Here is a 27586-nt window from a genome sequence, read left to right on the forward strand (position 1 = left end):
TGCCCAATGGAAGGCTGTGAAATCCAGCTACTGTTTGAACATGATGAATGTGTAGGGAAAGCAGATACCACCTTTGGCCAATTCACAAAACACACATCAAGCTGACCCTTGGGACAAGCTGATGGTTTATAAGCTTTCGTTCTCAGTCGTATGGTTGTGAAACACATACGACTTACAGCTATCAAGAAAAGAAGCTCAACAATTTCCATCTTCATTATCTGCAGCACATTATAGGTATATCCAGGCAGGACATAGTCACAAATGAAGCAGTCCTCTCAAAGACAGAGCTCTCACATTTGTTAGCACTCATTAAACAGAGATGGCTTCATTGGTCGGGCATGCCCGCAAGATGGAAGATGGTCCCATACCAAGGGTTTACTGTGTGGTAAGGTAACAACAGCCAGAGGGCCAGTATGATGCCCAAAACACCACTTCAAGGATACTTGCAAGAGTGACACAAAGGTCTCAGACATTAATTATCACACCTAAGTGTTGCTAGCCGATAACGGAGGAATATAGTGGTGACATCTTTTGTAAGTTGATGCGTACCACTATGACGACAAGTGGCTACAGCAGTTTAGTAACAGATGCCAACTCCGAAATCAACAACCCACAATTAAACTTGGTAGCTTCATGTGTGATAGTTGTGGCAGAAATTGCCTCTAAGGGATTGGCCTCTTTGCCATCAGCAAAGCAACATCATATGCTGACACCCATCTGAAATGTATGTGTTTGCTATAGGTGGAAGAATGCCAGTGTTTTCCACTGTATGAACTGCAAATATTTTGATAATATTTTGAATTATTGGCCCAGCAATTATGAAATTTCTTTAGGCTTTGTTTTAACAAAAAAACTTGCAATTTATATAGACATCCAAAACATTTCACATCCAATGATGAATTTTGAAGTGCAGTTGCAAGTGCAATGTGGGGAAAATTGACAGTCAAAAACACAACAAATTCCCACAAATGGCATTGAAATGATTGAAGGATCAAAATGAATGAATATGTTTTATTGACTTGTTTTAGATTGATCCACTTCCTATAAAATAAACTAGAGGTATGCTTTAAGTTTGTCATGTCGGCAAAAAAGGTTCAAATACAGTTGTTTTTTTGCTCCTTGAATTATATTTAGGGATCATATGGACTGATAGATAAAAAGAGCGTGCCTGTGAACTGGGACAGAATCCAGGTGGTCATTTAACTTCATGCTTTTCATTTTTTTTTCCATTGCAAAATAGCAACCCTGAATTAATAGCAAGATTGTAGACCGCTTCTAATTTTCAAAAAAAAATGTTTAGCTTTTCTAATTACTATTTGTTAACATTTGTGCTACAAATAATAGCAAATCAAGGTCCATTAAGCGATGCTACAGTGGAGGTATTATGACATTTTCATTGCAGAAAAATTACAAAGTTGGACTTACGGTGGTGATGCTGTAGACGGTCACGTACTTGGTTTCTCCAGCGCAAGGTAGTGCATTTTGACCTTTTAAACCCAATCAGGCGGCCAAACGAAGCAGGATCGTGCATTGTATCAAGCAGTGTGGGGTGAAAGTTTCTCTGTAGTGCGGTATGTCTAGTACTCACCCTCCCAAGATAAGTGCTGAAACACAGTGGCTGCAGGCAGACCAGGAGGCCTTCGCGAGCGGGGTTGAGGGTACGATGGCAGCAGACACGGAGGCGGTGCTTCCGGCACAGTAGTCGACTGACCAACTAGTCCACTTTCTAATGCACCTATTCTAAAGACAGAGGATTGAAACCTCAGAAGATCTGGCCAGAGTAACAGATCCGATCCGGGCCGCTTTGGAAAGAATGGGGCAAAAACCTGAAGCCCAGGATGTGTTGCTGCAAAAAATTGAGGTGTTTGTGGCCGACCATGAGGACCAGCTGGCCACGTTGGGGGCGGAATTTACCTTGGTGGCAGACAGCCGTAAGAAGCTGCATGACTAGGTGGACGAGCTTGAAAACCATGATCAATGCCAAAACCTTCACATAGTGGGGTTGCCGGAGGGGATCAAGGGCTCGCAGGCCAGGAATATGTTGCACGGATGCTGGAGAAATTGATGGGAGAGAGAGCCTTTGACCGTCCCCTTGAGGTCGCCCGAGCACATAGAGTGCTGAGAAGGAAGGTGGGCAAGCTACCGAACGTGATGGCGGGGCGCCTGTATATATTCCTGAACATGGAGAAAATCTTGCACTGGGCTAGACAGACAAAGATGAGAACATGGGAGGGGAGTGTGGTCTGAGTCTATCCAGATTGGGGCACGGAGCTGGCCGGATTCAATAGGGTCAAGGCGATCCTACAGAAAGGCGTGAAATTCAGGATACTTTATCTGGTTCGACTGTGGGTCATGTTTTGAAATCCGGAATATTATATGGGCACTCCAGAAGAAGCGAGCAGGTTTTTGTGTGACCATGCGATCGAGAGTTTGTAAATATGTTTGACTGAGTTTGGATTGTGTTGTTGCTAGTTTGGCCGTTGTTTATTTGTGTTTCTCTTTTCCTCTTTCTCTATTATTCTCCTCCCTGTTTTTTCTAATGTTGGGAGATGTTTATTCTGGATTTGGGTGCGTACACTGGGGGAGATGTGGAGGGGGACAGAGTTTATGATTGTCAGGTGTGGGTTGTTGAGGTGGGACCGCAGAAGGGGAAGGCGAGGGCCTCGTGTCAGGGCCACCATACTAGCGGGAAGGCTAGTAACCAGAAGAGATGTGGGGGACGAGATGGAGAGGGGGACTATGGTTTTAGTTATTTTCTTCCTTTGGCTTAGATTGAGGGATGAGGGAGGGGGGTAGAGTTGGAGGGCTGACGTTGAGGGTGCCCTGCAGGTGCAGATGTTTAAGAGTCGGTGGCTGTGGATACCTTATGGAGGCCCCATTGGGTGTGAAACGACGACCTGGGGAAGTTGGCTCAGACAGAAATATGGCTGATTTAAGGGGGAGGGGGTTGGGCGTCCCCTTACCTGATTGGTGACTTGAAACGTTCGGGGGCTAAATTGACCTAAATGTTCACGCATTTGAAGAATCTAAAGTCGGACTTAATATTCCTACAGGAAATTCATTTGAAAGTGGCGGATCACAGCAAGAAAAATTGTGACTAATCTGGGTGGTAAATTTGTGCTGGTGAGTGGTAGGTTTGAAGGTTTCCCTGTTGTGCTGGGCAACATCTATGCCCAAACTGGGATGATGTAGAATTCAACAGGTTCTGGCAATGATCCTGGATTTGTATACCCACAGATTGATTCTTGTGGGTGACTTTAAAACAGTACTAGACCTCGAGCTAGACCGATCAAGCTCTAGACCTGGAAAGATGTCGGCAATGTCTAGAGAACTGACGGGGTTTTAGCAGCTTCTGGGGGAGGGGTTGGATCCATGGCGCTTTGGGAGAGCTAGGGCGAGGGAATTCTCCTTTTTGAGAATGATGTCACGAGTGCCTGGGGCGGAATACTCGGCAGTTGTGGTGCCTGATCTTGCACCACTCTGGGTGGAGTTACGGGCAGAGAGGGCATCCTCCCAAAGGCCTCAGTGGAGGATGGACGTAGGACTTCTTTCAAGTGAAGGGGGGGAGGGGGGGGTGGAACACTGGATCTCCTTAATGGCGGACGGCCTCCTATTGTGTATGTCAAATCCTGTGGAGTGCCTCAGTGGGCGAATGTAGATTCTGAAAGAGTTTGGCAACTTCTCGGAATACAAGCTCAACATGGAAAAGTGAGGTATTCCGATTAGCACTGGAGGGCAAGAGGATAGTTTGAGTAAGCTTCCATTCCAATTGGTGAGGTTGAGTTTCCTATATCTGGGGATACATGTGGCACGGGACTGGACCCAACTCCAGAAGTTAAATCTGGTGAGAATTGTAGAGGGGATGAGGGAGGTCTCCATGAGATGGGATGTGTTGTCACTGTCCTTGACGGGAAGAGTTCAGACTGTAAAAATGGTGGTTCTGACAAAAATGTTGTCGTATTCCAGAGTCTCCCAATTTTCCTGCCTAAGTGAAATGAAATGAAAATCGCTTATTGTCACAAGTAGGCTCCAAATAAAGTTTCTGTGAAAAGCCTCTTGTTGCCACATTCCGGCGTCTGTCCGGGGAGGCTGGTACGAGAATTGCACCGTGCTGCTGGCCTGCCTTGGTCTGCTTTAAAAGCCAGCGATTTAGCCCTGTGCTACATGAGCCCCTCGTTGTTTAAGAAGGTTCGCAAGCTGGTCCTGAGCTCTCTGTGGGCGGGGAAGATTCCTCGAATCAAGAGAGATTTCCTGGAGAGAGACAGACGAAGGGGAGGCCTGGCGCTCCCAAAGTTAGAAATTATTACTGAGCTGCAAACATTATCATGGTCTGGAAGTGGATGGAGGACCAAGGGTCGGTATGGGGAAGAGTGGAAGAAGGGGACCACCTCAAGAAAGGGGACCACCTTGAAGATACTGGTTTTGACACCTCTGCCGTTCTCACCAAATAGATGTTTTATCAAATGCGGTTATAATCTTTACACTGAGGGTGTGGAATCAGTGCTGGCAGCACTTTAGGATGGAGGGCATGTATATGAAGGCACAGATTTGCAATAACCACAGATTTGTCTCGGCGAGACCAGACGCTAGGTTTAGAGAGAGTTTGGTTTGACCATCAGCGTCAGGAAGACTAATGTCATGGTCCATGATGTTGCCAAACCCTATCTATCAGTATTGACAATTTGACGCTGGAGATTGTTGAATAGCTTCACACATTGAGGACTCCACAATCACCAGCAATCTGTCACTTGAAGCTGAAATAAACACAGTGCGCTGCAAAAGCTGCAGCTGTTATGTTTAAGCTGAGTAGGAATGTGGAACAATGGCAACCTGACCGAGAACATCAAAATGTGAATCTACCAAGCCTGTGTCCTCACCTCACTCCTGTATGGTGGGACCTGGACAACATATGCTGGACAGGAAACGAGGCTGAACAGTTTCCGATTTTACTGTCTCAGACGTATCCTCGGCATCCCTTGTTAGGACCAGATCGCCAACTCAAGAGGACCTGGAGCATGCCAATTCCATCAGCATACATTAATTGCAAAGCCAACACCACCTGCACTGACTCAGCCAGGCTCATCAGACAGGCCAAGGCCTTATTCACAAAGACCTTCTGTATGGTGAACTGGCAGTTGGGCCATTACCCCTGGATTTCCATACTGACACTACAATGGCATCTGCAAGTAAAATATGAAGGTTGTGGGCATTGACAACTGGGAGACAGTCGTTGGCAGCCGTCACCTCTGAAAGCTGACTGTTTGGAAGGGCTTTTGAAGAGGCGAACAGAAATGAATTCAGCTGGCTGAGGAGAGGGCCCAGAGAAAGCCGAGGCCAGCAAACCTTGAACCTTAGCCTATTGGCTTTCTTTGCAGCAAATGCAGCAGAGTCTGCTGCCAGAGTGGAGCACCTGAGTCACACTAGAAATGCTAGGGTGGCACGTTGGCGCAGTGGTTAGCACTGCTGCCACATGGTGCCGAGGACCTGGGTTCGATCCCGGGGACGAGCGCTATCCTTGTGGAGTTTGCACCCCCGTGTGTGCCTGGGTCTCAATGCCACAACCCAAAGATGTGCAGGGTAGGTAGATTGGCCACACTAAATTGGCCCTTAATTGGATTTTTTTTTAAAGGAAATGCTTAACATAGAGAGTTAACCACCAAGGCGCAATCATTGTCTTTTAGAACAGAAGGCTGTCACTCTGAATATTGCAGTTAATTTGTTATTGCCCCATCGTCCTCCCCTCGGTTGTTCACTCGCTGAGTATATTTAATCAATTGCTCTCTCCATGATTTTGCCATTTCTAATTCCTACAGAGGTAGTATAATAGTTAGCAAATTGAAAATAGATCTACATGAAACAAAACCAAAAAATATTGAATTTTTAATTTGTATGAAAATGTCAGATATATTATCTGGCATATAAACAGAATATAAACAAGATTGATGAAAAGTTAAATGGTTCATTAAACTAAATTCAGTCAGTTGTTAAGCCATAATGCTCAACCTTTTATAATTATGTAAATTAACAACATTTTGTATGTTTCTATTCAATCAACTAGTTAACAACATGCTACTCTGCTTGTTTACTTAACGTGAGATATTGTGAGCATCAAAGTTGAATCTTAAATGGGATTCAGATTAACCATGTGAATGATTCAATTATTCACTTTTTTCATTTGATGAGTAAAAGCTGCCTGTGAGTGATAATCATAGTTTAGGTCATTAATTAATCACATTTTCCACCTTGTGCTGCATGAAAACCTGAACAGAATATTTAGCAGTCTGTTTGGGTAATCTCGCGAACATATTTCTCTTATAAATACGTTCTTACCAAATGAAAAAACGCACATATCATAAACTTAATAAGATATTCTTCCTAACAAATACTTTAATACCAGTTGCTTAAGAACAATGTTTTTCTAGTACCTAACCACATACGAGAATTTTGTCTTGTCGTTGTATTAAAAAGTACTTAATCAATCTGACCGGTCTGAAGTAAATCAATAGAATTTATTTATTTTTAGTTTGCAATTATAGCTTGTTTGCAAGCTGGCACGCGGTATTGAATGGTCACTCTTCAAGTCATTTGAATAACACACCTACATGAACTACTATTATTTACAAAATTAATGCATTGATTGTACACCTAAGATCTGTGGAAGAGCTGGACTTAGTGGACCAAATTGTTTCTACATGTTACATATGCCACACACATGCCAGGCAATGACCATATCCAACAAGAGAGAACCTAACCATCGCCCCTTGACATTCAATGGTATTACCATCACGGAATCCCCCACAACATCCTGTGCTTTACCATTGGTCAGAAACTCAACAGGCCAAGCTATATAAATACTGTGGCTACAAGCTAGGAGTGAGTAACTCACCTCCTGCATCCCCAATGCCTGTCCACAATCTACAAACACAAGTCAGGAGCATGATGGAATGTTCTCCACTTGCCTGAATGAGTGCAGCTTCTACTTTAGCACAGGGCTAAATCGCTGGCTTTGAAAGCAGACCAGCAGCACGGTTCAATTCCCGTAACAGCCTCCCCAAACAGGCGCCGGAATGTGGCGACTAGGGCCTTTCACAGTAACTTCATTGAAGCCTGCTTGTGACAATAAGCAATTTTCATTTCATCATTTCAAAGCAGCCTGCTTGATTGACACCCCTTCCACAAACATTCACTCCCTTTACGCATAGTAGCAGCCGTGTGTTCCATCTACAAGATGCACTGCAGTAACTCACCAAGGCTCTTTAGGCAGCACCTTCCAAATCCACGACCACTACCATCTAGAAGGACAAGAGCAGCAGATACCTGGGAATCCCACCACTTGGAGGCTCCCCTCCAAGTCACTCACAACCCTGACTTGGAAATATATCGCTGTTCCTTCACTGTCGCTTGGGCAAAATCTTTGAATTCCCTCCCTAATACCTACACCTCAGTGACTGCAGCGGTTCAAGAAGGCAACTCACCATCACCTTCTGAAGGGCAACTAGGGATGGGCAATAAATGCCAGCCTAACCAGCGATGCCCACATCCCGTAAATGAAATTTTAAAAAAGATTCTAGGAAATAATCTGCAATGGCGAGAGAACTGCACACCTTTAAGGAGCAGATGGGGGCAGTGGACCTATGGAGGTTCACTCAACCAAGGGAGAAGGGGGTTCTCCTTCTTCCAGGTCCACAGCAGATACATGGGGACACTTCCACCTGGACGTTTCCCTCCAAGCTACCCATGCTCCTGACTTGGAAATATATTGTTGTTCCTTCACTTTCGCTGGGTCATAATCCTGGGACTCCCTCCCTAACAGCACAATAGGTGTACCTACACCACATGGACTGCAGTGGTTCAAGAAGGCATCTTACCACTACCTTCTCGAAGGCAATTAGGGAGGGCAATAAATGCTGGCCTGGCCAGCAAAACCCACATCCCTTTAATGAATAAAAAAAATGTCAATGTACTCTTCAATTTGCTCTTAGTTTAGCAATATTAGCTCCAGTGAGAAGTTGCCAGATTTACTCTATATCACTACCCCACCCCTTCTGCTGCTGTCCCAGCCACACCTCCCAGACTAGCAAGCCATCTGTGATTGTGGTCCAATGCTGATCATTCATCGGCATTTTGCAGAGACCAACCATCTGTCTCAAATCATTATTGCTTCCGTAGAGTCTTGAGAAAAGTGCAAAAACCTGTTAATCCATTGAATGTGTAACTTACCTTGCACTGTAAAATAGAATACCACAAAGCCGACTAAAATATTGTACAGAATATTGAAGAAGAAAAAGAATGAAAACAAGACTTCATTGCTTAATATAGTGCAAAAATATTATGTTGCCCTTCGTGTTAACGAGTTTCAAATTCTGTAGTCAGTACTTGAAATGAGCCAGTACCGTGAATACAAGAAGAGTGTCCTGGATAGAACCCTTTTCGCTCCATTGTCAACAATCTGTGATAATATAGGCATTACTTAATACTGTTTGAAATTATGATTCCTGTGCACAGTACATCAGATCCTACACTTTCCTCGAGAACAGATGGATTAATTGTTTCTTTGGACTGAAGGAAAGTTCTATTTCCATTACTTAGAAAGTTCCAACAAGTGAAAATTCAAATTAACGACTAAGAGTATCCAGTGCACCTACCGTCCCTACTTCTGATTGAAAGACCCATTCCCCAGATAGTCTACTGGAATTTAAACTAACTGGGCCAGTACAAATCCACTTTAATGTCTGTCTCTGCAGGCTCCGATTGATCTTTGCCTGAATTTAACAATTTCTCAGTCACCCTTGGCCCAAAATTCATTAGGCAGCTGCACTACGTGCAGTGCTATAGTGTGGGATGTGTGCTGATGGTCTCTTGCACATCCCACATGGTGTGAGCCAACTAGAGTGGTGTACACAGGTGCATCCCCAGAGAAACCTGAAGTAGTGACCATGACATCCCTGATGTCAATAGGCTGATGTAATGCATGAATTTTGCACACCCCAAGTAAGTTCCAGCATAGAATAGAATACATGTTGCATGATATTTCAAGATTTCAATGGACATTTTTCAAAAAGAATTATACACACATATAGATGGTGATTCTCTGGCCACATTGCGCTCGAGTGAGAGCACAAAGCAGCTGGAGAATCTTGGGAGAGCCCTCTTGTTGGGCTATCGTCAGCCTCCACGCCTCGTGGGATTCACCCAAGTCCTGCGAGGCGTCGGATTCAGAACTCCGCCCAAAAGGGGCAGGACCAAATGACGCTCGTGGACGTAGGTCGTAAACCTACTTAAGGACTACTTAACCGGGATCTACCAGCCTCCCTTGATTCACCAGCCTCCCAAGGGAGGCTACAGCCGGGCGCCGATCAGTGCTGCTCCACAAGAACATGGACCAGGCGGAACGGAACGGGGGGGGGGGCTCGAAGGCCATGGGAGGCCCGGTAGTGGTCAAGGTCATTGCAGGGTGGCTCCCAAGCCCTCCCCCAGGAATGTGCCTGGGTGGCACTGCCAAACTGGCTGGAGCAGTGCCAGTGCAAGGGGAGCCGGGTGCCAGGATGACATGGGTCAGGGCCCAAGGGGGGCCATGGCCATGAAAGGAGGGTGGAGGGGGTTTTGAAGGGTGGGGATGTGCAGGGCAAGTAAGTAGGGACATCCAGGAGGTTGAGGGAATGACGAGTGGGGTCCTGGAAGGGAGGGCTGCTGTAAGGTGGCTTGTTTTCTTCTTTAATCTTGGTTGCCTGCGTATTGTTATGGGCGAGGCGTTTTCAAAACCCCAAAATGTATCATGGAGTTCAACCAACCTCCCCCTTTAATGTATTTGTTGCTTTTCCGAGCACACCGCTTGTTCTCCAGGTGTGATACAGCAATTATGGACAAATGGTTTTTAAACACAAAACAATGTGTATTCCATGAACTCAACCCTTTTAAATAAACATTGGATCTCTTAATACCCCCTTACTTCAAAGATAACCCCGAAAATATTACAACACTAAATAATCCTTCAGTTATTCCTTTCAACATCCAAGAGAGACTTAACACCTTGAAACAGAAACACATCAGGTTAAAGGCATTACTTTTATGAGTTTAAATCACCCAAATGGTCCAGAGATAGTCTTTCATGGCAGAGATCACAGCAGATCCAGCTCACTGCAAACACAGACACACACCCAAGCTCTTTTCAAACTGAAACTAAAAAACTGCAAAATGGCTGATCTAAAGCCCAGCTCCACCCACACTCTGACATCACTGCATTTATTAAAGGTACATTGCTTAAAAATCCATTTCTTAAAGGCACTCTCACATGACAGTATCTACAGTGGCATAATGCAGAAAGCCCAGAAATGCATCATGATCCAATAGTGCTCTAGTCAAATGCATGTTCGTAACCTGGGGTCCAGAACTCTAACCCGCCCACAGCGACCTCACAGCCCACCCCCCACCATTCCCCCCAGCCCTAGCAGAAGTCCTCCCGACCAATGGCACGGATCTTGGAGGAATGTGGCGGTGCTGGACACCGTCCACAGCGGCACGCCGGGTTTGCGACCGCTGGGACCACACGTGGCCAGCACTATCGGGAACCTGGCCCATTGAGGGCGGAACATCGCGGGTGGACTGGCTGGTGACGCCTTGTGTAATTGTGCAGTGTTTTTATGGAATCTGTGTACAAGACAAAGTAGTATTTAGGGGCTGCTACTGCACGCAGGCGCGCATCCCGATGATGCCGGCGTGGAGGGGGAGGAGCATCACAAACAGGCATCAAACCACCACCTGCTCCGAATCCGGTGTCAGAAGCCATTCACCGCCCGATCGCCAATCCCGATTTTGGCGTCGGGCTACGAAGCATTCCGCCCAAGGAGTTTATAGGTTCCGTCTTCCCAATGTTTAACTGGGATATTGTGGCTCTTCCTTGACTACATTTTGGACAAGTAATCTGATGAAAGAGGCAGGGAAAAGGTCAACAAGAGGTGGTAACAAGTTACATTTGGTAGTCATTAGCCTCCTGTGGAGGCTGATACCATTGATTTGGATAATGTCAAAAGGACAGCATGTCGATGAGAATGAGGAGGATTAGGATAGATTCTTACAGGCCCCCAGATATGTTGGTCCAGGGTGGTCCATTACTGGTGATGTGTTTGCTTTGATTAGATAGATAAAAGTGAGATAACAATAATGATAAATGTGCATTAAAAGCAACTATACTTAGTAAATTATCAAAGAGGATCACCATACATCAGTTTGCTATTTGCCTTCAGTTCTGCATATCAAACTTGTTCTTTTAATGTTTTCCAATTATAAATGAGTGCAAAGTGATAGAGACAGACTGACATTAATAACAAAATAGTTATGCTGGTGCAATTAAAATAGAATTTATGATTCCTGTAATCTCAAAGCTAGGACGTGATTCAAACTACCCTAATTTGAAATTGAAGAAAACATTTTTTGATTACTTTGCAAAACTCAATTTTGTATTCTATCTCCCAATATTACTTCATAGAATCATAGAATTTACAGTGCAGAAGGAGGCCATTCGGCCCATTGAGTCTGCACCGGCTCTTGGAAAGAGCACCCTACCCAAACCCACACCGCCACCCTATCCCCATAACCCAGCTACCCCACCCAATACTAAGGGCAATTTTGGACATGAAGGACAATTTAGCATGGCCAATCTACCTAACCTGCACATCTTTGGACTGTGGGAGGAAACCGGAGCACCCGGAGGAAACCCACACACACACGGGGAGAATGTGCAGACTCCGCACAGACAGTGACCCAAGCCGGGTATTGAACCTGGGACTTGATTCATAGCTCAAAAATACTCATACCAATGTATTAATTAATGCCATCATTTGTGTTTGGCTGATTTTCTCTCATTTCCCCCTAGCAAATTCATACCACTCAAACTCATCTTTAGCAAAAGTACATCTACTTATCATTTTGTCTTGGGTCTACCACTGCCCTTAACTTCCATGTCACAAGAATATTTCAAGCTAGTGTAACATCAGTAAAACAACTGTGCACATTGAACAAGCTATGACGAAGGCATGCTTTTATCAAATATTGATTTTTAATTCTTCAGCTGGAAACAGGAATCGGACCCTTAAAAAGATTTTTCTTTAAATAGATTGAAGTAATTTCAACCTACACCAATATCACCAACACTAATTTATATTGCTGTCTAGCTTCCACACTCCAATCGTATGGAGAGGAGACAGCAACTCTGTAAAATTCACCAAGGTCAATGGCCCACGTGGACAGGAAGACCTGTCTTTGTGTCGTATTGACAAGATATTTATGAAAATCACCTACAGTATTCAACAGCTGAAGAACAAACCGTTCAAAAGTTAATTGCTTGGACACGAGACATTGATTTTTAAAAGTGCTTCCCAGATGAGTTATCGAATTATAATTGGAATGTACAATTATGTTTGAATTACCATCAGTTGGAGAGAGATCACATGACCAGCCATGTCTTTTATGTGGTTTTAGCACATGGATTTCTCAGCAGCACTGGACTAGCATTTGACCTAAACGGCGATCCTGCTCTCTCTCTCTCTCTCCTCCCAATTAAGAAGTTTGAACCCTGTCTACTAATTTGACTTTGTCTCCATTCTGAAAGAAAGAACTCAACTGCACAGCTGTGTGTCCAGGAGAACAACCAACTCCCGTGTCTACATCTTTAAATTCGAAGCATCAAAACGGTCAAGTTCAGTCTGCAACCAGTAGAGACTCCATGTTATGAACTCTGAACTTATTGTATTTCTTCCGGGCTCTAATTTGACCAATCTATCCTCCTCTACTTTGTAATCTGTATTTGTGAGTGTGTCTCTGGTGAAGCCAAAGCGTATTTTATTATTTTACCCAGATTAGTTTTAAATATAATAAAACCAACCTCCTACTTTGTTAATCTCCAGAGCACCTGCCCGATTGGTTCTTTTACGATCACAGTGTGTTAATAATAAAGTACTCACTGAATTTGCAAGTGTAACCTTTTAAAACGAAAAACACCTGTTACAATCAAATGAGAAGAGGGAAAAGAGAGAAGCTATTTAATTCTATCTCACCTGGTCTTAACAAAGTCATAGATGCACTGATTTCTAGAGAAAGCAGTTTTATGAGCTCCCCTATAAGCAACCAGTTCCAATGGGACAAAGCACTGCAATTTTACCAAATACTAGAATTGTTCAAGTTATCGTTAACACTCATAAATGCTTCATTCATCAATGATCAGACTTCTGTCAATAGGAAAGGATGCCATTTTGTCAGTGTGTAGTTTGCTGGCAACCAGAAACATATCGTAAGTGAGTGCTTGCTACCCTGGCAGTTGCCACAGTGCCTTTATTTTAAGAAGTTGCATCATTCCAAAACTGTAGCTCTCAGTGGCTCAAGGGAAATTGAGATTATCCTCTAATGCATTGGCTGATGATGCCAGTACATTTTTCCAAGCCCCCAACGGACTAAAATATATGATCCATTCATCCACCCAAATTGGCAATGAGCACGCATGCCTTGTGCTTCAGGGACTGCAGTGCTAAAAAGTTATCCAACAGGGCACAATATATGTTTGGCACTGGATTGCTCAATTTGTTTTGCCATCCAAAATGCATTGTCCTGACACAGCTCGAAATGCCTGCAAAAGTTTGCTCTGTAAATATATTTCAAATGGAAGGCTCGTGTGATGTGCACCCACAAACTCTGCAGTAAGGGCGCTATGTCTTCTAACTCTTCATTTGGCACTGTTTTACTCCTGTTGTTCCCTGATATTCCTAGTTACTTGGGCTCTGTATCCCATTGGTGTACTCCTCTCTGGCTCTTCCAGGTGTTTTGTTTCACTAAGGTTTATTGATGTCACATTCTGTTGAATGCTATTTTAATGTCGAGAGCAGCTCTTCCCACTTCTCGGGCATTTAGCTTTGGTGTTCAGGCCTGCATTAAAACTGAAAAGGTGGGGATTGCTGGAAGGGGCCACACTCGACCTAGTGGAGACAAAAAAATTAGCGCTCTCCATGACTGTCGCCTCCTGTAATGTTCAGGCCTACCCCTCCAGCCGCGCGGCCACCCCTCCTATCCCTCCTGGACCCCGCAAACGACCACCTCAGCTGGGGCCCTGTCTAGCCAATACGCCTGTGCCACACGCAAAACCGCACACCCGGGGGTCCCCGATACTATTTCTGCGGTCAGCAGAAGCACCCTCGCCAATGCTGCCCGGCCCGCGCCGCCATTTGCAAGGCTTGCGGCAAAAAGGGCCGCATTGTGCCAGGCCCGCACAGTCGCCACTATCGCCCCCTCCCCCTGCCAAACGCACAATGGGCGCCACTCTCTTCACCCCCACCCGACCACGCGTGGCCAGTGGGCGCCGCCACCTTCTCCCCCTCAGTCCACGTGCGGCCCATGGCGGCGCCATCTTGTCCTGCTCCACCAACGTGCAGCTGCAGCAGGAGGCCACGCATCTGACTGCAATAAAGCCACAGTTGTGCCCAACCTTAGTCTTTGTGCAATTGATCGTGCATCACAGTCAGCGGCCTTGACTGGCACTGCCGATCATGAGCAGAGCAGGAGTTATCGGCGGGCGATAAGGGAGGTGGAGGCTGGGGCGTCGGCCCTTCTCCTCATAAAGAGCACTGGCTGCTCCGATACCCTGAAGACCGCCACTAGCAGGCATGGCTCCATCTTCACCCCTACAACCTTGGACATTGCCTCGAAGAAGGCTGTCTAGTACCCAATAACTCTGGGACAGGACCAGAACATGTGGGTGTGTTGGGCCGGGCCTCCCTGGCACAGTTTGCATTTGTCCTCCACCTCCGGGAAGAACCCACTCATTCATGTCCTTGTTAGGTGCGCCATGTGCACCACCTTTAGCTATATTAGGCTCAGCCCAGTGCATGAGGAGATGGAGTTCACCCTATGCACAGCATTGATCCAGAGTCCTTCCCCTATCTCTATGCCTAACTCTTCCTCCCACTTCTCCCGTATCTCATCATGAGATGAACGTGCACCCTCTAGTAATCGCCCATACATGTCAACGGATTACGATCCCCTAGTTCGCCTGCAGTCAGGAGTCTGTCCAGTAGGGAATGTTCTGGCACCTGGGGAAAGCCACCGTCACCTTTCAGAGGAAGTTTCTGACATTTATCGTTGTTCCTTCTCTTTCGGGAGTTGGAGCTTGGCCGTGAGTTACCCCAGGGCCACTTCTCTGCCTTCTACATATAGTGAGGGATCTGAACATGAAAAGGAACCTGGGCAGTATGTTTGCACACTCCCCACCAGGGAGAGCGGGAGCAAACCCCATCTCTGCTGGTCCTTGTTTGGCTCCTCCGCCAGACTTGTCAGGTTCCATTTGTGGATTTGTGTCCAGTCATGGGCTATTTGGATCCCCAAGTATCGGAATTTGGTTTGGGCCAGCTTGAACAACAGCTTCCCCAGCTCTGCTTCATCACCCTCGCAGGTTCACAGGGAAGATTTCGCTCTTGCTCAGGCTCAGTTTGTAACCCTACACGGCTCCAACTCCCTTAGGAGTTCCATTATTCCTCCCATGCTGGCCAAGAGGTTCGAGACTTAGAGGAGCAGGTGATCTGCCTGGAGTGAGACTCTGTGCTCTCTGTCCCCCCTTTGAATGCCTCCCCATCCCTTTGCTGACCTGAGAGCGATAGCCAGCAGGTCAATTACCAGGGCAAATAACAGCAGGGCTGGTGAGCATCCCTGCCTCCTGCCTCTCTGCAGCCGGAAGTATTCAGAGTTGTCCGTATGCTCGCCATGGGAGTACAGTAGTTTCACCCACGAGGTGAACCCTGGCCCTAACCCAAACCGCTCTATTACCTTCATTCTACCCTGTCAAAGGCCTTCTCTGCGTCCAGGGAGATGATCACTTCTGGTGTCTCTTCCCTGGGTGTGGTCATAACCACATTCAGCAGGCATCTGCTGTTCGCTGTTTGTTGTCTGCCCTTGACAAAGCTCATCTGGTCCTCCACAACTACCTCCGGCACAAAACTTTCCAGTCGCCTCGCCAGGGCCTTCGCCATGTTTAGGAGTGAGATGGGTCGGTATGACCAACACTCCATCAGGTCTTAGTCCTTTTTTGGGATCAGTGATATTGAGGACTGTGCCAGCATGGGCGGCAGGGTCCCTCTCGATAGCGAGTCATTGAACATCTCTTGAAAATGCTGACGCAAATCTTTTATGAAAGTCCACCGGGAATCCGTCTGGATCCGGCACCTTCTGCGACTGCATGGAGTTAATGCTCTCCACAAATTTCCCCAGTTCTAATGTTGCCTCCAGGCCCTTCCTCCTGTCTTTCCCCATGACTGATACGAGGAACCGTTTCACCTTTGAATTCTCCCTCCAAGAGCCCTGTACGCTATTATTTCCCCTTATCACTGCCTTCAGTGCCTCCCAGAATGTGGAGGGTGAGACCTCCACATTCTGATTGCAGGATACGTACCCGTCGATGGCTTGATCTATTTATTCATTCATGGGACGAGGGAGTAGCTGGCTGGGCCAGTATTTATTGCCCATCCCTAATTGTCCTTGAACTGAGTGGCTTGCTAGGCGTGAGTTTGTTGCCGGCGAAGTGAAATATCCCGCCGATGGAGAATCCAGCTCCATATATTTTATTAACTGATTTCTTAACTATCCTGTCACCTTCAAGGATTCCTGAATGAACCTTCCCGAGATCTTTTCTTGCACTCCCTTTAAATTGTACCATTTAGCATGTTTCTTCTCATTCATCCACCAAAATGTATCACTTCAGACTGTCCCATAGAGCCCGAAGACCTCATATATAACTTTTACCTTAATAAAGCTCTCCATATCCAAGCAAACATATATCTATCTGCACATACTACTATATCCTGTTTAGAAAATAATATTTGTTATTGTCACTTTTGGCACACTTATGTGTCAATTTCTTCCATTATACATGCTTAATGTCCACATGTATACTGGAAATTGCCAACGCAGACTACCTTGTAATTTCACCCTCTGAGATTGTACAATATCTTTTCCTTATATTTCTAAAAACATTTACATGTGATTGGCGTGGCAGCAGAAGACCAAGAAACAATAATTACAGCTGAGTCTAAACATAATAGTTTAATGTCTTTCAGTGCAATAACTAGAAGAGAAGTCAGGGAAGAGGTAAAAATAATAAAAGATGCTCACAAAATTGAAACTAAAAATCGGCACTAAAAATAATGACTTCCACGGAGACCAAATATTCAAGAACAACTTGCCCTCTGCTTGTTGATAATAATAATCTTTATTGTCACAAGTAGGCTTACATTAACACTGCAATGAAGTTACTGAGGTACCATAAATAAAATAATTAGGTTTGATATAAATGAGATGTAAATTCTACAACAACTAAAAGGAATTGAAACAAATAATGATTAGGCATGGGTATGTGTCCCAGAGAGCTGAGGGAAATGAAGGCAGGGACAGATATAACACTCAATATTTTGAGGAAGTTACTGGATACTGATAGGACACCAGATTTTAATTCTGGATGGATAAGCTAAGGACCAATGACTAACCACATCTGAATTGATCTGCAAGTTGGGATATTAAGCACTTTTGTGCACTGATACAATTCTGGAAGAGATATATTCTTCCGGTACTGTGATTCACTCTGACCAAGATACTACAAGAATATGCCCTCTTTTAAGGTATAAATATGGCTGAGTTATTTCAGGAAGGCAGAATGTAAACAACCAAGAAGAAAGTTATATTCTGCTTCAAGTGGAGCAATTTGCATTCTAAAGACATAAACTGATGTCTGTAATGTGTTCATCAAGGTGAGTTATGCTGAGGAATGGAACAGTTTTCAATCCCCTCCCTCTGAGGTGCTCGATTCAAGTCCCAGAGAATGAAACTGACTCATTGCTGCACTGTTTTTCATCTAGGTTGTTGAATTTTAATTTTAAATTTCTTGTCGCAAGTGTCTTCCTATCACAGAGTACAAACATTTATTTTATTTTTTTTAAATTTTCTCCCGTCTTTTCTATTAACTATATTGTGGATTAAATTACAAAGTAACAGTGGAAAAAAAGTATAAGTTGTAAATATGGCTTTTGGATTTTCATTCTGCAGGAAATTGCTCGCCACCTACGACCTCGCAGTTTCCGCGCCCTTTTTGGAAGAAACAAAGTTCAAAATGCGGTTCATTGCACTGACCTTCCTGAAGATGGAGTTCTGGAGGTAAATAAAGATGATAGTTAACAAATTAGCTCTTTGAACAAACATTATGGCATCTATACTGGTTGTAGGTATAGTCAATATTAATTCTCCCTGATAATTTAATTAATTTAGCTTTGGAGAATGCTTTAAAGGAAGGGTCAGTATTTCTAATGACAGGGACACCTTATTGGACTATAAACTAATTGATGTCATATATATCACAACACTATACAAGTTATAACATTTTTGCTTCATAGATTAGCAGGTATAATTCATTTTACTCATTTGTATGAATATTTACCAAACAACATATTGATATCAGCAGTTGGGGGACATGATTTATACGATAAATAGCCTGACCTTATAACTTGAACTGTAAAGTTGCAGAAGGTATACTTTGTGTCATTTGGATTCATCATTTACACCACATGTTATGTATATATTCCGAATAATAGCTTTTGAAATAAGTGTACATTTTGCTGCATAATGCCAGGGACAGGAATGAATTGTCTGTCTAATCGGGTTACTTGCACTGAGAGCACATGGGGTGAGGTCAACTAATTTGGTTCTGGGGATTAGTTAGACTTGGGAATAATGAGGAGGTGTTTCATTTTTTTCCAGAAAATAATATAACAGATAATAAAGTGCAGACAGTGTCATGAAGTTTTTTGATGTCATGCAGTTGTAGTTAGGTCTGAAATTTTGGCTTTTGAGACCAAATTGAGTGGTGCTAGACACAGTCACACTTATCTCTGCAGTAATTATTCCACTAAACCCATCGTTGCTATTGAAATGTTCTCTGTAACTCACATGCTAAACATGGGTTATTCTTAATGAACAAACAAATACAATATAAGAGGAGTAGATCATTCGGCCGCTTGAGCTTGCTCTGCCATTAAATAAGATAATGGCTGATTTATGTGTGTTTCGAATTCCACATTCCCATTGAGTATTGAGGAAACATTCTTTCCACATCCACCTAGTTAAGACCATTCAGGATCTTGCGTACTTCAATCAACCACCCCTCATTTGTCTAAATGCCAGTGAAAATAAGCTGAGTCTGTCCAGCCGTTCCTCATAAGACAACCCACTTCATTCCAGTGTTATGATATGGCAGATAGTAATTGCTGGGCTAACTAAATCCCAAGGGGAAATTTAGGCAAGCTATCACACCAATTTGCAATTTGTATTTTACTATGAGAAGGAACATGTACTGAAGTCATGAGTCATAAATTCCAATACCACTTGGAGTTGTTAAATATATTATCAAAACATTTATTAATACAAGAAAAAAATGTAAACTTACAAAATTTTACACAGTTAAAATTTAGTCTTACAAACATTTCCCCAAAAGACTTCTACTTTGTTAGACTCAAAAATAAACATCATTTTTTTGGCAATAGTCCCAATAGATACCTATTCCATAAACAATTCCAGTAAGGCACCCACTGCTGCTTTAGGGAAGTATATCACAAGGCTTCTCTCTCCCCCTCACTTCACAGTGAGAATCCAAAGTTCTACATTTCTTGAACAATCAGGGTTTCTGGAGATGGCTCACTTTGCTTCTTTCACAGCTCTCTTTCATCACAACACACTACAGTATCTCACATGGCCACTTTTCCGAGCATAGCTCCCAACCTCTCCTTAAATATGTCTTTTCCTCTTTCATCTTTAAAACCATTGCTCTCATCTTTCTTTGGAAGTTCACTTTCCCAGAATACAAAATAATTCATGTTTTCCTAATGGCACTACTTTTGGGTAAAATAAACATAATAACTTTGCTTCATTCATTAATTCACCAATCTCCTTTCTTATTTCTCTTTGAAATTCAACAGTTGAAAGTCCACGTCCTCACATATCTCTGAATGCACATTTGAGCTTTCATTCTTATTTCATTTCTTACATGCTTTCTGATACAACTGTTTATCTCTCAATCTTTCTGTTGTAATTGTACCAATATTCTTGAACTAAGATATCAGCTTCATTCACCACTTGCTCTTGTTATTTATCAACCATCTGATCAAACATAGTTTCTATAACTGAACTTCAGCCTCCCTATAGGTATTTGAGTTCTCCTCCTCCTATCCCAACATGTGACTTGTCACCGCACAATCAGGAAACACCCTAGGATATGTGTCTTGCAACACCTCAGTTGTTTGACTTTCCATTGGCTTTTCAACCACAGTAAGCTGCATTCCCACTTGTGATCCAGCTATATCATTACCCAGGATAAATTGTATCCTTGAAAAAGGTAATTTCTCTATTACCCTTACCACCACTTCATTTTTCACTGGACTCTCTAACCTTACCTTCCATAGTGGCACACTGCTCCTCTCACCACTAGTTCCACATATTACCACATTTTCTGAACTACATAGCTCCTCATTCCTCACCATAAGGAACACCCAGTTCTGTCGCGATACGACAGACTTCTTACAGAAACTCAGAACCCATGGACCAGTTGAACCAGGAACATTCCTCATCACAATGGACGTCTCGGCACTCTACACCAGCATCTCCCATGATGACGGCATTGCTGCAACAGCCTCAGTACTCAACACCGACTACTGGCAATCTCCAGACGCAATTCTACGCCTCACCTGCTTCATCCTGGATCACAACGTCTTCACCTTCGACAACAAGTTCTTCATCCAGACACACGGAACAGCCATGGGGACCAAATTCGCACCACAATACGCCAACATCTTCATGCACAAGTTTGACCAAGACCTTCTCACCGCACAGGACCTTCAAGCAACGTTATACACCAGATACATCGATGACATTTTTTTCCTTTGGACACGCGACAAAGAATCACTGAAACAACTACACAATGACATCAATAAATTCCATCCCACCATCAGACTCACCATGGACTACTCTTCAGAATCGATTGCATTCTTGGACACACTCCTCTCCACCAAGGATGGTCACCTTTACCCCAAGCCCACGGATAACCTCACGATGCTCCACTTCTCCAGCTTCCACCCTAAATAAATTAAAGAAGCCATCCCCTGTGGACAAGGCCTCTGTATACACAGGATCTGTTCAGACGAGAAGAAACGTAACAGACATCTACAGACGCTGAAAGATGCCCTCGTACGAATGGGATATGGTGCTCGCCTCATCGATCGACAGTTCATACGCGCCATGCCATAGCAAAATAACGCATCAACCTCCTCAGAAGACAAACACGGGACACAACCGACAGAGTACCCTTCATCGTGTGGTACTTCCCTGGAGCGGAGAAACTACGGCATCTTCTTCAAAGTCTTCAACACGTCATCGATAAAGACGAACATCTTGCCAAGGCCATCCCCACACCCCCACTACTTGACTTCAAACAACCACGCAAATTCAAACAGACCATTGTTTCCATAAAACATTCCAAACTACCCAGCCTTCAGGAGAACAGTGACAATGACACCACACAATGCTGCCATGGCAACCTCTGCAAGACGTGCCAGATCATCGACATGGATACCACTGTTACACGTGAGAACAGCACCCACCAGGTAAGCGGTACATACTCGTGCGACTCGGCAAACGTTGTCTACCTCATACAATGTAGGAAAGGATATCCCGAAGCATGGTACATTGGCGAGACCATGCAGATGCTGCAACAACGGATGAACAGACATCGCGCGACAATCGCCAGGAAGGATTGTTCCCTTCTAGTCGGGGAACACTTCAGCAGTCAAGGGCATTCAGCCTCTGATCTCCGGGTAAGCGTTCTCCAAGGCAGTCTTCAGGACCAGCAACAACGCAGAATCTCCGAGTAGAAACTGATAGCCAAGTTCCGCACACAGGAATACGGCCTCAACCGGGACTTTGGATTCATGTCGCATTACATTCACCGCCCCGCCATCTGGCCTGGGCTTGTGAAATCCTACCAACTCTCCTGGCTTGAGACAATTCACACCTCTTTAACCTGTGATTATCCCTCTCTCCAGTCGCTCTGTCTGGACCTGTAAAGACTTAATTACCTGCAAAGACACACATTCAAAGTATCGTCTTGTATCATTGACTTTGTCTATATATGTGTTTCTGGAACCCATCTCTTCATTTACCTGAGGAAGGAGCTATGCTCCGAAAGTTAGTGATTCGAAACAAACCTGTTGGACTTTAACCTGGTGCTGTAAGACTTCTTACTCACCATTAAATATTGACTTGCCCTTGTATCCCTTAAGATCTTAATCTCCTTACCTACTCCACCTTGTACACACATACCCCACAAATAATACCCTTAAAAACTTCTGGCACCTGCTGATTCACCTACGTCTGAACCAGGCTGAAAACTCTGTTGCACTTCTTCCACTGGAACAATGTTTTTTTTCCACTTTAATAAACCCCACTGGCTTATCTTGTTTTAATGAATCTGTCTTTCCAGTACTTTTCTTAAGCCACCAACACTGCAACTTCATGTGTCCAACTTTATTACAATGAAACCATTTAAGTTTTCTAATCTCTCTTCCACTATCATAGGTTTCCTTTTATAATAATAATCTTTATTAGTGTCACAAGTAGGCTTACATTAACATTGCAATGAAGTTACTGTGAAAAGCCCCTAGTCACCACATTCCGGCGCCTGTTCGGGTACACGGAGGGAGAATTCAGAATGTCCAAATTACCTAACAGCACATCTTTCGGGACTTGTGGGACAAAACTGGAGCACCCGGAGGAAACCCACGCAGACACGGGGAAAACGTGCAGACTCCCCACAGACAGTGACCCAAGTCGGAAATCAAATCCAGTGAAGCAGCAATGCTAACCACCATGCTACCTTTTTTAACTTAATATATCCAACTCAACCTTCTTTGCTTTGACTGCCTGTGAATTTCTCATTTCCCCAGTTTCTATCCTTCACAGATTGAAATTGATGTGGGAAAGCCAGACTTTGCTTTGTGACCTAATTCAAATCATCTGCCCTTTCTGCTGCTAGTCTAGCAATTTTAACCATTGCTCTTCCACATGAATTCTCACTACTGCAGGAAGTGAATCTATAAATGCTTCCAAAACAATTGCTTCCCTAAGAGCGCCATATGTTTGGACAGTTTTTCCTGATCCACCCATCAAAATTATTTTGTTCAACACTTTCAAATTCTATATACGTCTGACTTGGTTATTTCCTTCAATTTCTAAACTTCTGTCTGTAGGCTTCTGGCACTAGTTCATAAGCACTTAATATGATTTTTCTTACCTCATCATAATCCCTAGATACCTCATCTGATGGTAATGCAAACACTTCACTCGCTCCATCTACCAACTTTGTTAAAACCAACACTATTGCACAGATGGGGCGGGATACTCCAAGCCTGCGACAGGTCGGGGAATCGCTGGGGGGGGCACGCGAATCCCACCACACCGTTCCGACACCGACCCGCCAATTCTCCGGCGACCGGAGAATCACCACCAATCGCGCTAGGGCGGTCGCCACGCCGCGGTCGGGGGCCATTGAAAAAGCCCCCCGCGGCAATTCTCCATGCTCGACGGATCAAGTGCCCGCGGGTCCTGCCGGCTTGGTTTACATCTAGTCCTACCCGGCGGGACCTCACTGTTCTGGCTGCGGGGGCCATCCTGGTGGGGGGGCGGGGGGAGCCGACTCCGGGGGGGGGGGGGGAAGTGACTCAATGGTGGCCAGGCCCACAATCAGGGGCAACCGATTGGTGGGCGGGCTCATTCTGGGGGTGGGGGCTATGTTCCTCTGCGCCAGGCCCCTGTAGGGCTCCGCCATGTTGCCCAGGGCAAACTTCACACAGACAGTGACCCGGGGCCGGGATCAAACCCGGGCCCTGAGCGTCGTGAGGCAGCAGTGCTGTCATGGGAGTGTCGCTTCAAGAAATGTTTTTGTCTTATCACATAGCTTCAGTGATGTCATTGTGTGGGTGGAGCTGGGCTGTGGCTGAGTTTTTACTTTTGCTTTGCGTTTTGGAGCTGGTTTGTGGCTCTGAGTTTTTACTTTCGTTTTCACATTTGGCTGCTGTAGACTCAGACAGAGAAGTATTTTGGCCTGTCTCTCTATTTTCAATTTTAAAGAGTTATTCCAAGGAAGAAACCCAATGATTATAGTTACCTGCTGTTTTGGTGAAAAGGGTTTTTTGGTTTATGGGATCTTGTTCTTGAATTGGAACAGTTGAGGGGGAATTCATTAAGGGTTATACATAGATTACTGAAGCTGTGTAAGGCATTTATGTTTGTAGTTGATAAAAATTCTTGCTGTGTGTGTTTATACAAATGTTCACTAAATTCTTAGAATAAAGCTTTTTTTTATTAAAAGCGCCTAAGTGGTCTGTGAATAACACCTGAAAGGCAGGCTCTCCTGCTCATCCTAGGCAAAATCAATAAACAGTTATAGGTCAGGTGAACTCCATAATATACTTTGGAGTTTTCTAAACCCTGGCCCATAACAGTGCTAACCACTGCGCCACCATGCCGGCCCTTTCAGAAGGCTTTTGACAGGATCTCATATAACAGATTACTATGTCAAGTTAAAACGCATGGGTTTATGGGTAGTATCTTGAGGTGGATAGAAATCTGGTTAGCAGACAGGAAGCAAAAAGGTAGAATAAATGGGTCTTTTTCTGATTGGCAGGCAGTGACCAGTGAGGTACGGCAGAAATCTGTGCTACGACCGCAACTGTTCACATTATATATTAAGAATTTAGACAAGGGAACTAAATGTAGTATTTCCACATTTACAGATAATACAAAGTTGGGTGAAAGGGTGAACTGTGAGGAGGATGCAGAGATTCTTCAGCAGGATTTGGACAGGCTGTGAGTGGGCATATGCATGGTAGATGCAGTATAACGTGGATAAATGAACAAAGTGGATACCACTTTGGTAGCAAAAATAGGAAGGCAGATTATTATTTGAATGAGTGTAAATTGAGAGAGGTGGATACTCAGCAAGACCTTGGTGTCCTTGTGCAGCAGTCGCTGAAAGTAAGAACACAGTGAAAAAGGCAAATTATATGTTTACCTTCATAGCGAGAGGATTTGAGTATAGGAATGGAGATGTTTTATTGCAATTGTGTAGGGCGTTGGTGAGGCCACACCTGGAGTATTGTGTGCAATTTTGGTGTCGTTATCTGAGGAAGGGTGTTTTTGCTATGGAGGGAGTGCAGGAAAGGTTTACCAGCCTGATTCCTGGGATGGCAGGACTGTCATATGAGGAGAGACTAAATTGGTTAGGATTATATTCATTGTAATTTAAAAGAGGGAGGGGGATCTCATAGAAACTTATAAAATTCTCCCAGGCTTAGACAGGTTAGATTCAGAAAGAATGTTCCCGATGGTGGGGGAATCCAGGACTAGGGGTCATAGTTTGAGGATAAAGGGTAAACCTTTTAGGACTGAGATGAGGAGAAATTTCTTCACCCAGCGAGTGGTGAATATGTGGAATTCACTACCACAAAAAGTAGTTGAGGTGAAAACATTGTGTAATTTCAAGGAGGAAGTAGTTATAGCTCTTGAGGCTAAAGAGATCAAGTGATATGGGTGGAAGGTGGGATCAGGGTATTCAACCCAATGATCAGCCATGATCATAATGAATGGCGGAGCAGGCTTGAAGAACCTAATGGCCTCCTCCTGCTTCTATTTTCCATGTATCTATGTATTGTAGTATGTCATTCAGCTTCTTCCAACACTGTGCTCCCATCGTCTTGGTCTGGCTGCTGGCACTGACCAATGCTGACATCCTCTCCCAAGCAGATTTCATGACCTTGCTGGAGTGTCTCCAAGGGTCCCCTGCCAGTCTGAGGTAGATAGCTGCCCTACTCTCCTCCACTCATCCAACATTCTTGTGAGGACCCCTACATGAATTCTGGAATTAGCTCCTTGGCGAATCCTGGAACGAGCTTCTTGGCTGCCATCCTCCTGGTTTGATTGTGAGATGCTGCTGTGGAGCCATGCAAATGCAGCGCCCATTGATTGAAGCTCTGATGACCCCCAGGGTGGGTGAATCAGACGCATTGTGCCTCAGGTGCGACATTCTTCATGTGAGGAAAATATTTTTTCAAAATGCCTTAAGGTTGCGATCCAGATCACAATGCCGGGCTCAGCAAGAATCGCACCACTTTTCCTGCCAAACTGCCATTTTGGGGGAAAATTCTGCCCAGGTATCTTTTAAGAGATAATTATATAAACATTTGAAATAGGAGCAAATACTTAGCTAGGATATAGAGTGAAATAATGGTATTTGTTTTGAATTACTCCAGCAAAGAGTAAACCCATGTGAAAGGGCTATCTCCTGTGCTATAGACAGCAGATAATATCCATCTGTTTTAGAACATAGAACATAGAACAGTACAGCACAGAACAGGCCCTTCGGCACTTAGAGTATAGGTCAAAGCCTTTAAGCTGCCAAATAAATCCTACCCAATCTTGCATAATAGCCTAGAATTGTTATAAATGCTGTTGTTTGTTTGTAATAATCCAACAGCATGGGGCAAGGCGTTATCCCAGGGGTTGTGAGTCACCTCAAATTGGTAAATGATTTGGAAATGTATGCTGTTCCTCTCCTGGAACTGGGATCTTACCAATAACCTCCTGTGAGCGTCAAGAAAGTGCTGGATTTGTGGAGTAAAAATTAGATAAGAATCCTTTTCATGAATTTTTCACAGTTTGCTGGTGAGCTGGTTTAGCTCACTGGGCTAAATCGCTGGCTTTTAAAGCAGACCAAGCTAGGCCAGCAGCACGGTTCAATTCCCGTACCAGCCTCACCGAACAGGCACCGTAATACATAGAACATAGAAAATACAGAACAGGCCCTTCGGCCCACGATGTTGTGCCGAACCTTTGTCCTAGATTAATCATAGATTATCATTGAATTTACAGTGCAGAATTTACATTTGGCCCTTTGAGTCTGCACCGGCTCTTGGAAAGAGCACCCTAACCAAACTCAACACCTCCACCCAACACCAAGGGCAATTTGGACATTAAGGGCAATTTATCATTGGCCAATTCACCTAACCCGCACATCTTTGGACTGTGGGAGGAAACCGGAGCACCCGGAGGAAACCCACGCAGACACGGGGAGGACGTGCAGACTCTGCACAGACAGTGACCCAAGCCGGAATCGAACCTAGGACCCTGGAGCTGTGAAGCAATTGTGCTATCCACAATGCTACCGTGCTGCCCTTAAGAACAAATAAATCTACACTATATCATTTTACCGTAATCCATGTACCTATCCAATAGCTGCTTGAAGGTCCCTAATGTTTCTGACTCAACTACTTCCACAGGCAGTGCATTCCATGCCCCCACTACTCTCTGGGTAAAGAAACCACCTCTGATATCCCTCCTATATCTTCCACCTTTCACCTTAAATTTATGTCCCCTTGTAATGGTTTGTTCCACCCGGGGAAAAAGTCTCTGACTGTCTACTCTATCTATTCCCCTGATCATCTTATAAACCTCTATCAAGTTG

At 44.4% G+C, this 27586-nt stretch overlaps 1 protein-coding gene across 4 annotated transcripts in view; it reads left to right on the forward strand.

The window, feature by feature from the left end:
* The window catches only part of nme7 (NME/NM23 family member 7), a 325065-nt gene that overhangs the window by 282063 nt on the left and 15416 nt on the right, over positions 1-27586 (forward strand). For all 4 annotated transcript variants that reach the window (XM_072513809.1, XM_072513808.1, XM_072513811.1 and 1 more), the window contains one exon: positions 18073-18180. In XM_072513809.1, coding sequence (XP_072369910.1) covers positions 18073-18180 — 108 coding nt within the window. The remainder of the gene's footprint in view (positions 1-18072; positions 18181-27586) is intronic.

Source organism: Scyliorhinus torazame, chromosome 8 (assembly GCF_047496885.1).
Source record: "Scyliorhinus torazame isolate Kashiwa2021f chromosome 8, sScyTor2.1, whole genome shotgun sequence".
In the NCBI taxonomy this organism is placed as follows: domain Eukaryota; kingdom Metazoa; phylum Chordata; class Chondrichthyes; order Carcharhiniformes; family Scyliorhinidae; genus Scyliorhinus; species Scyliorhinus torazame.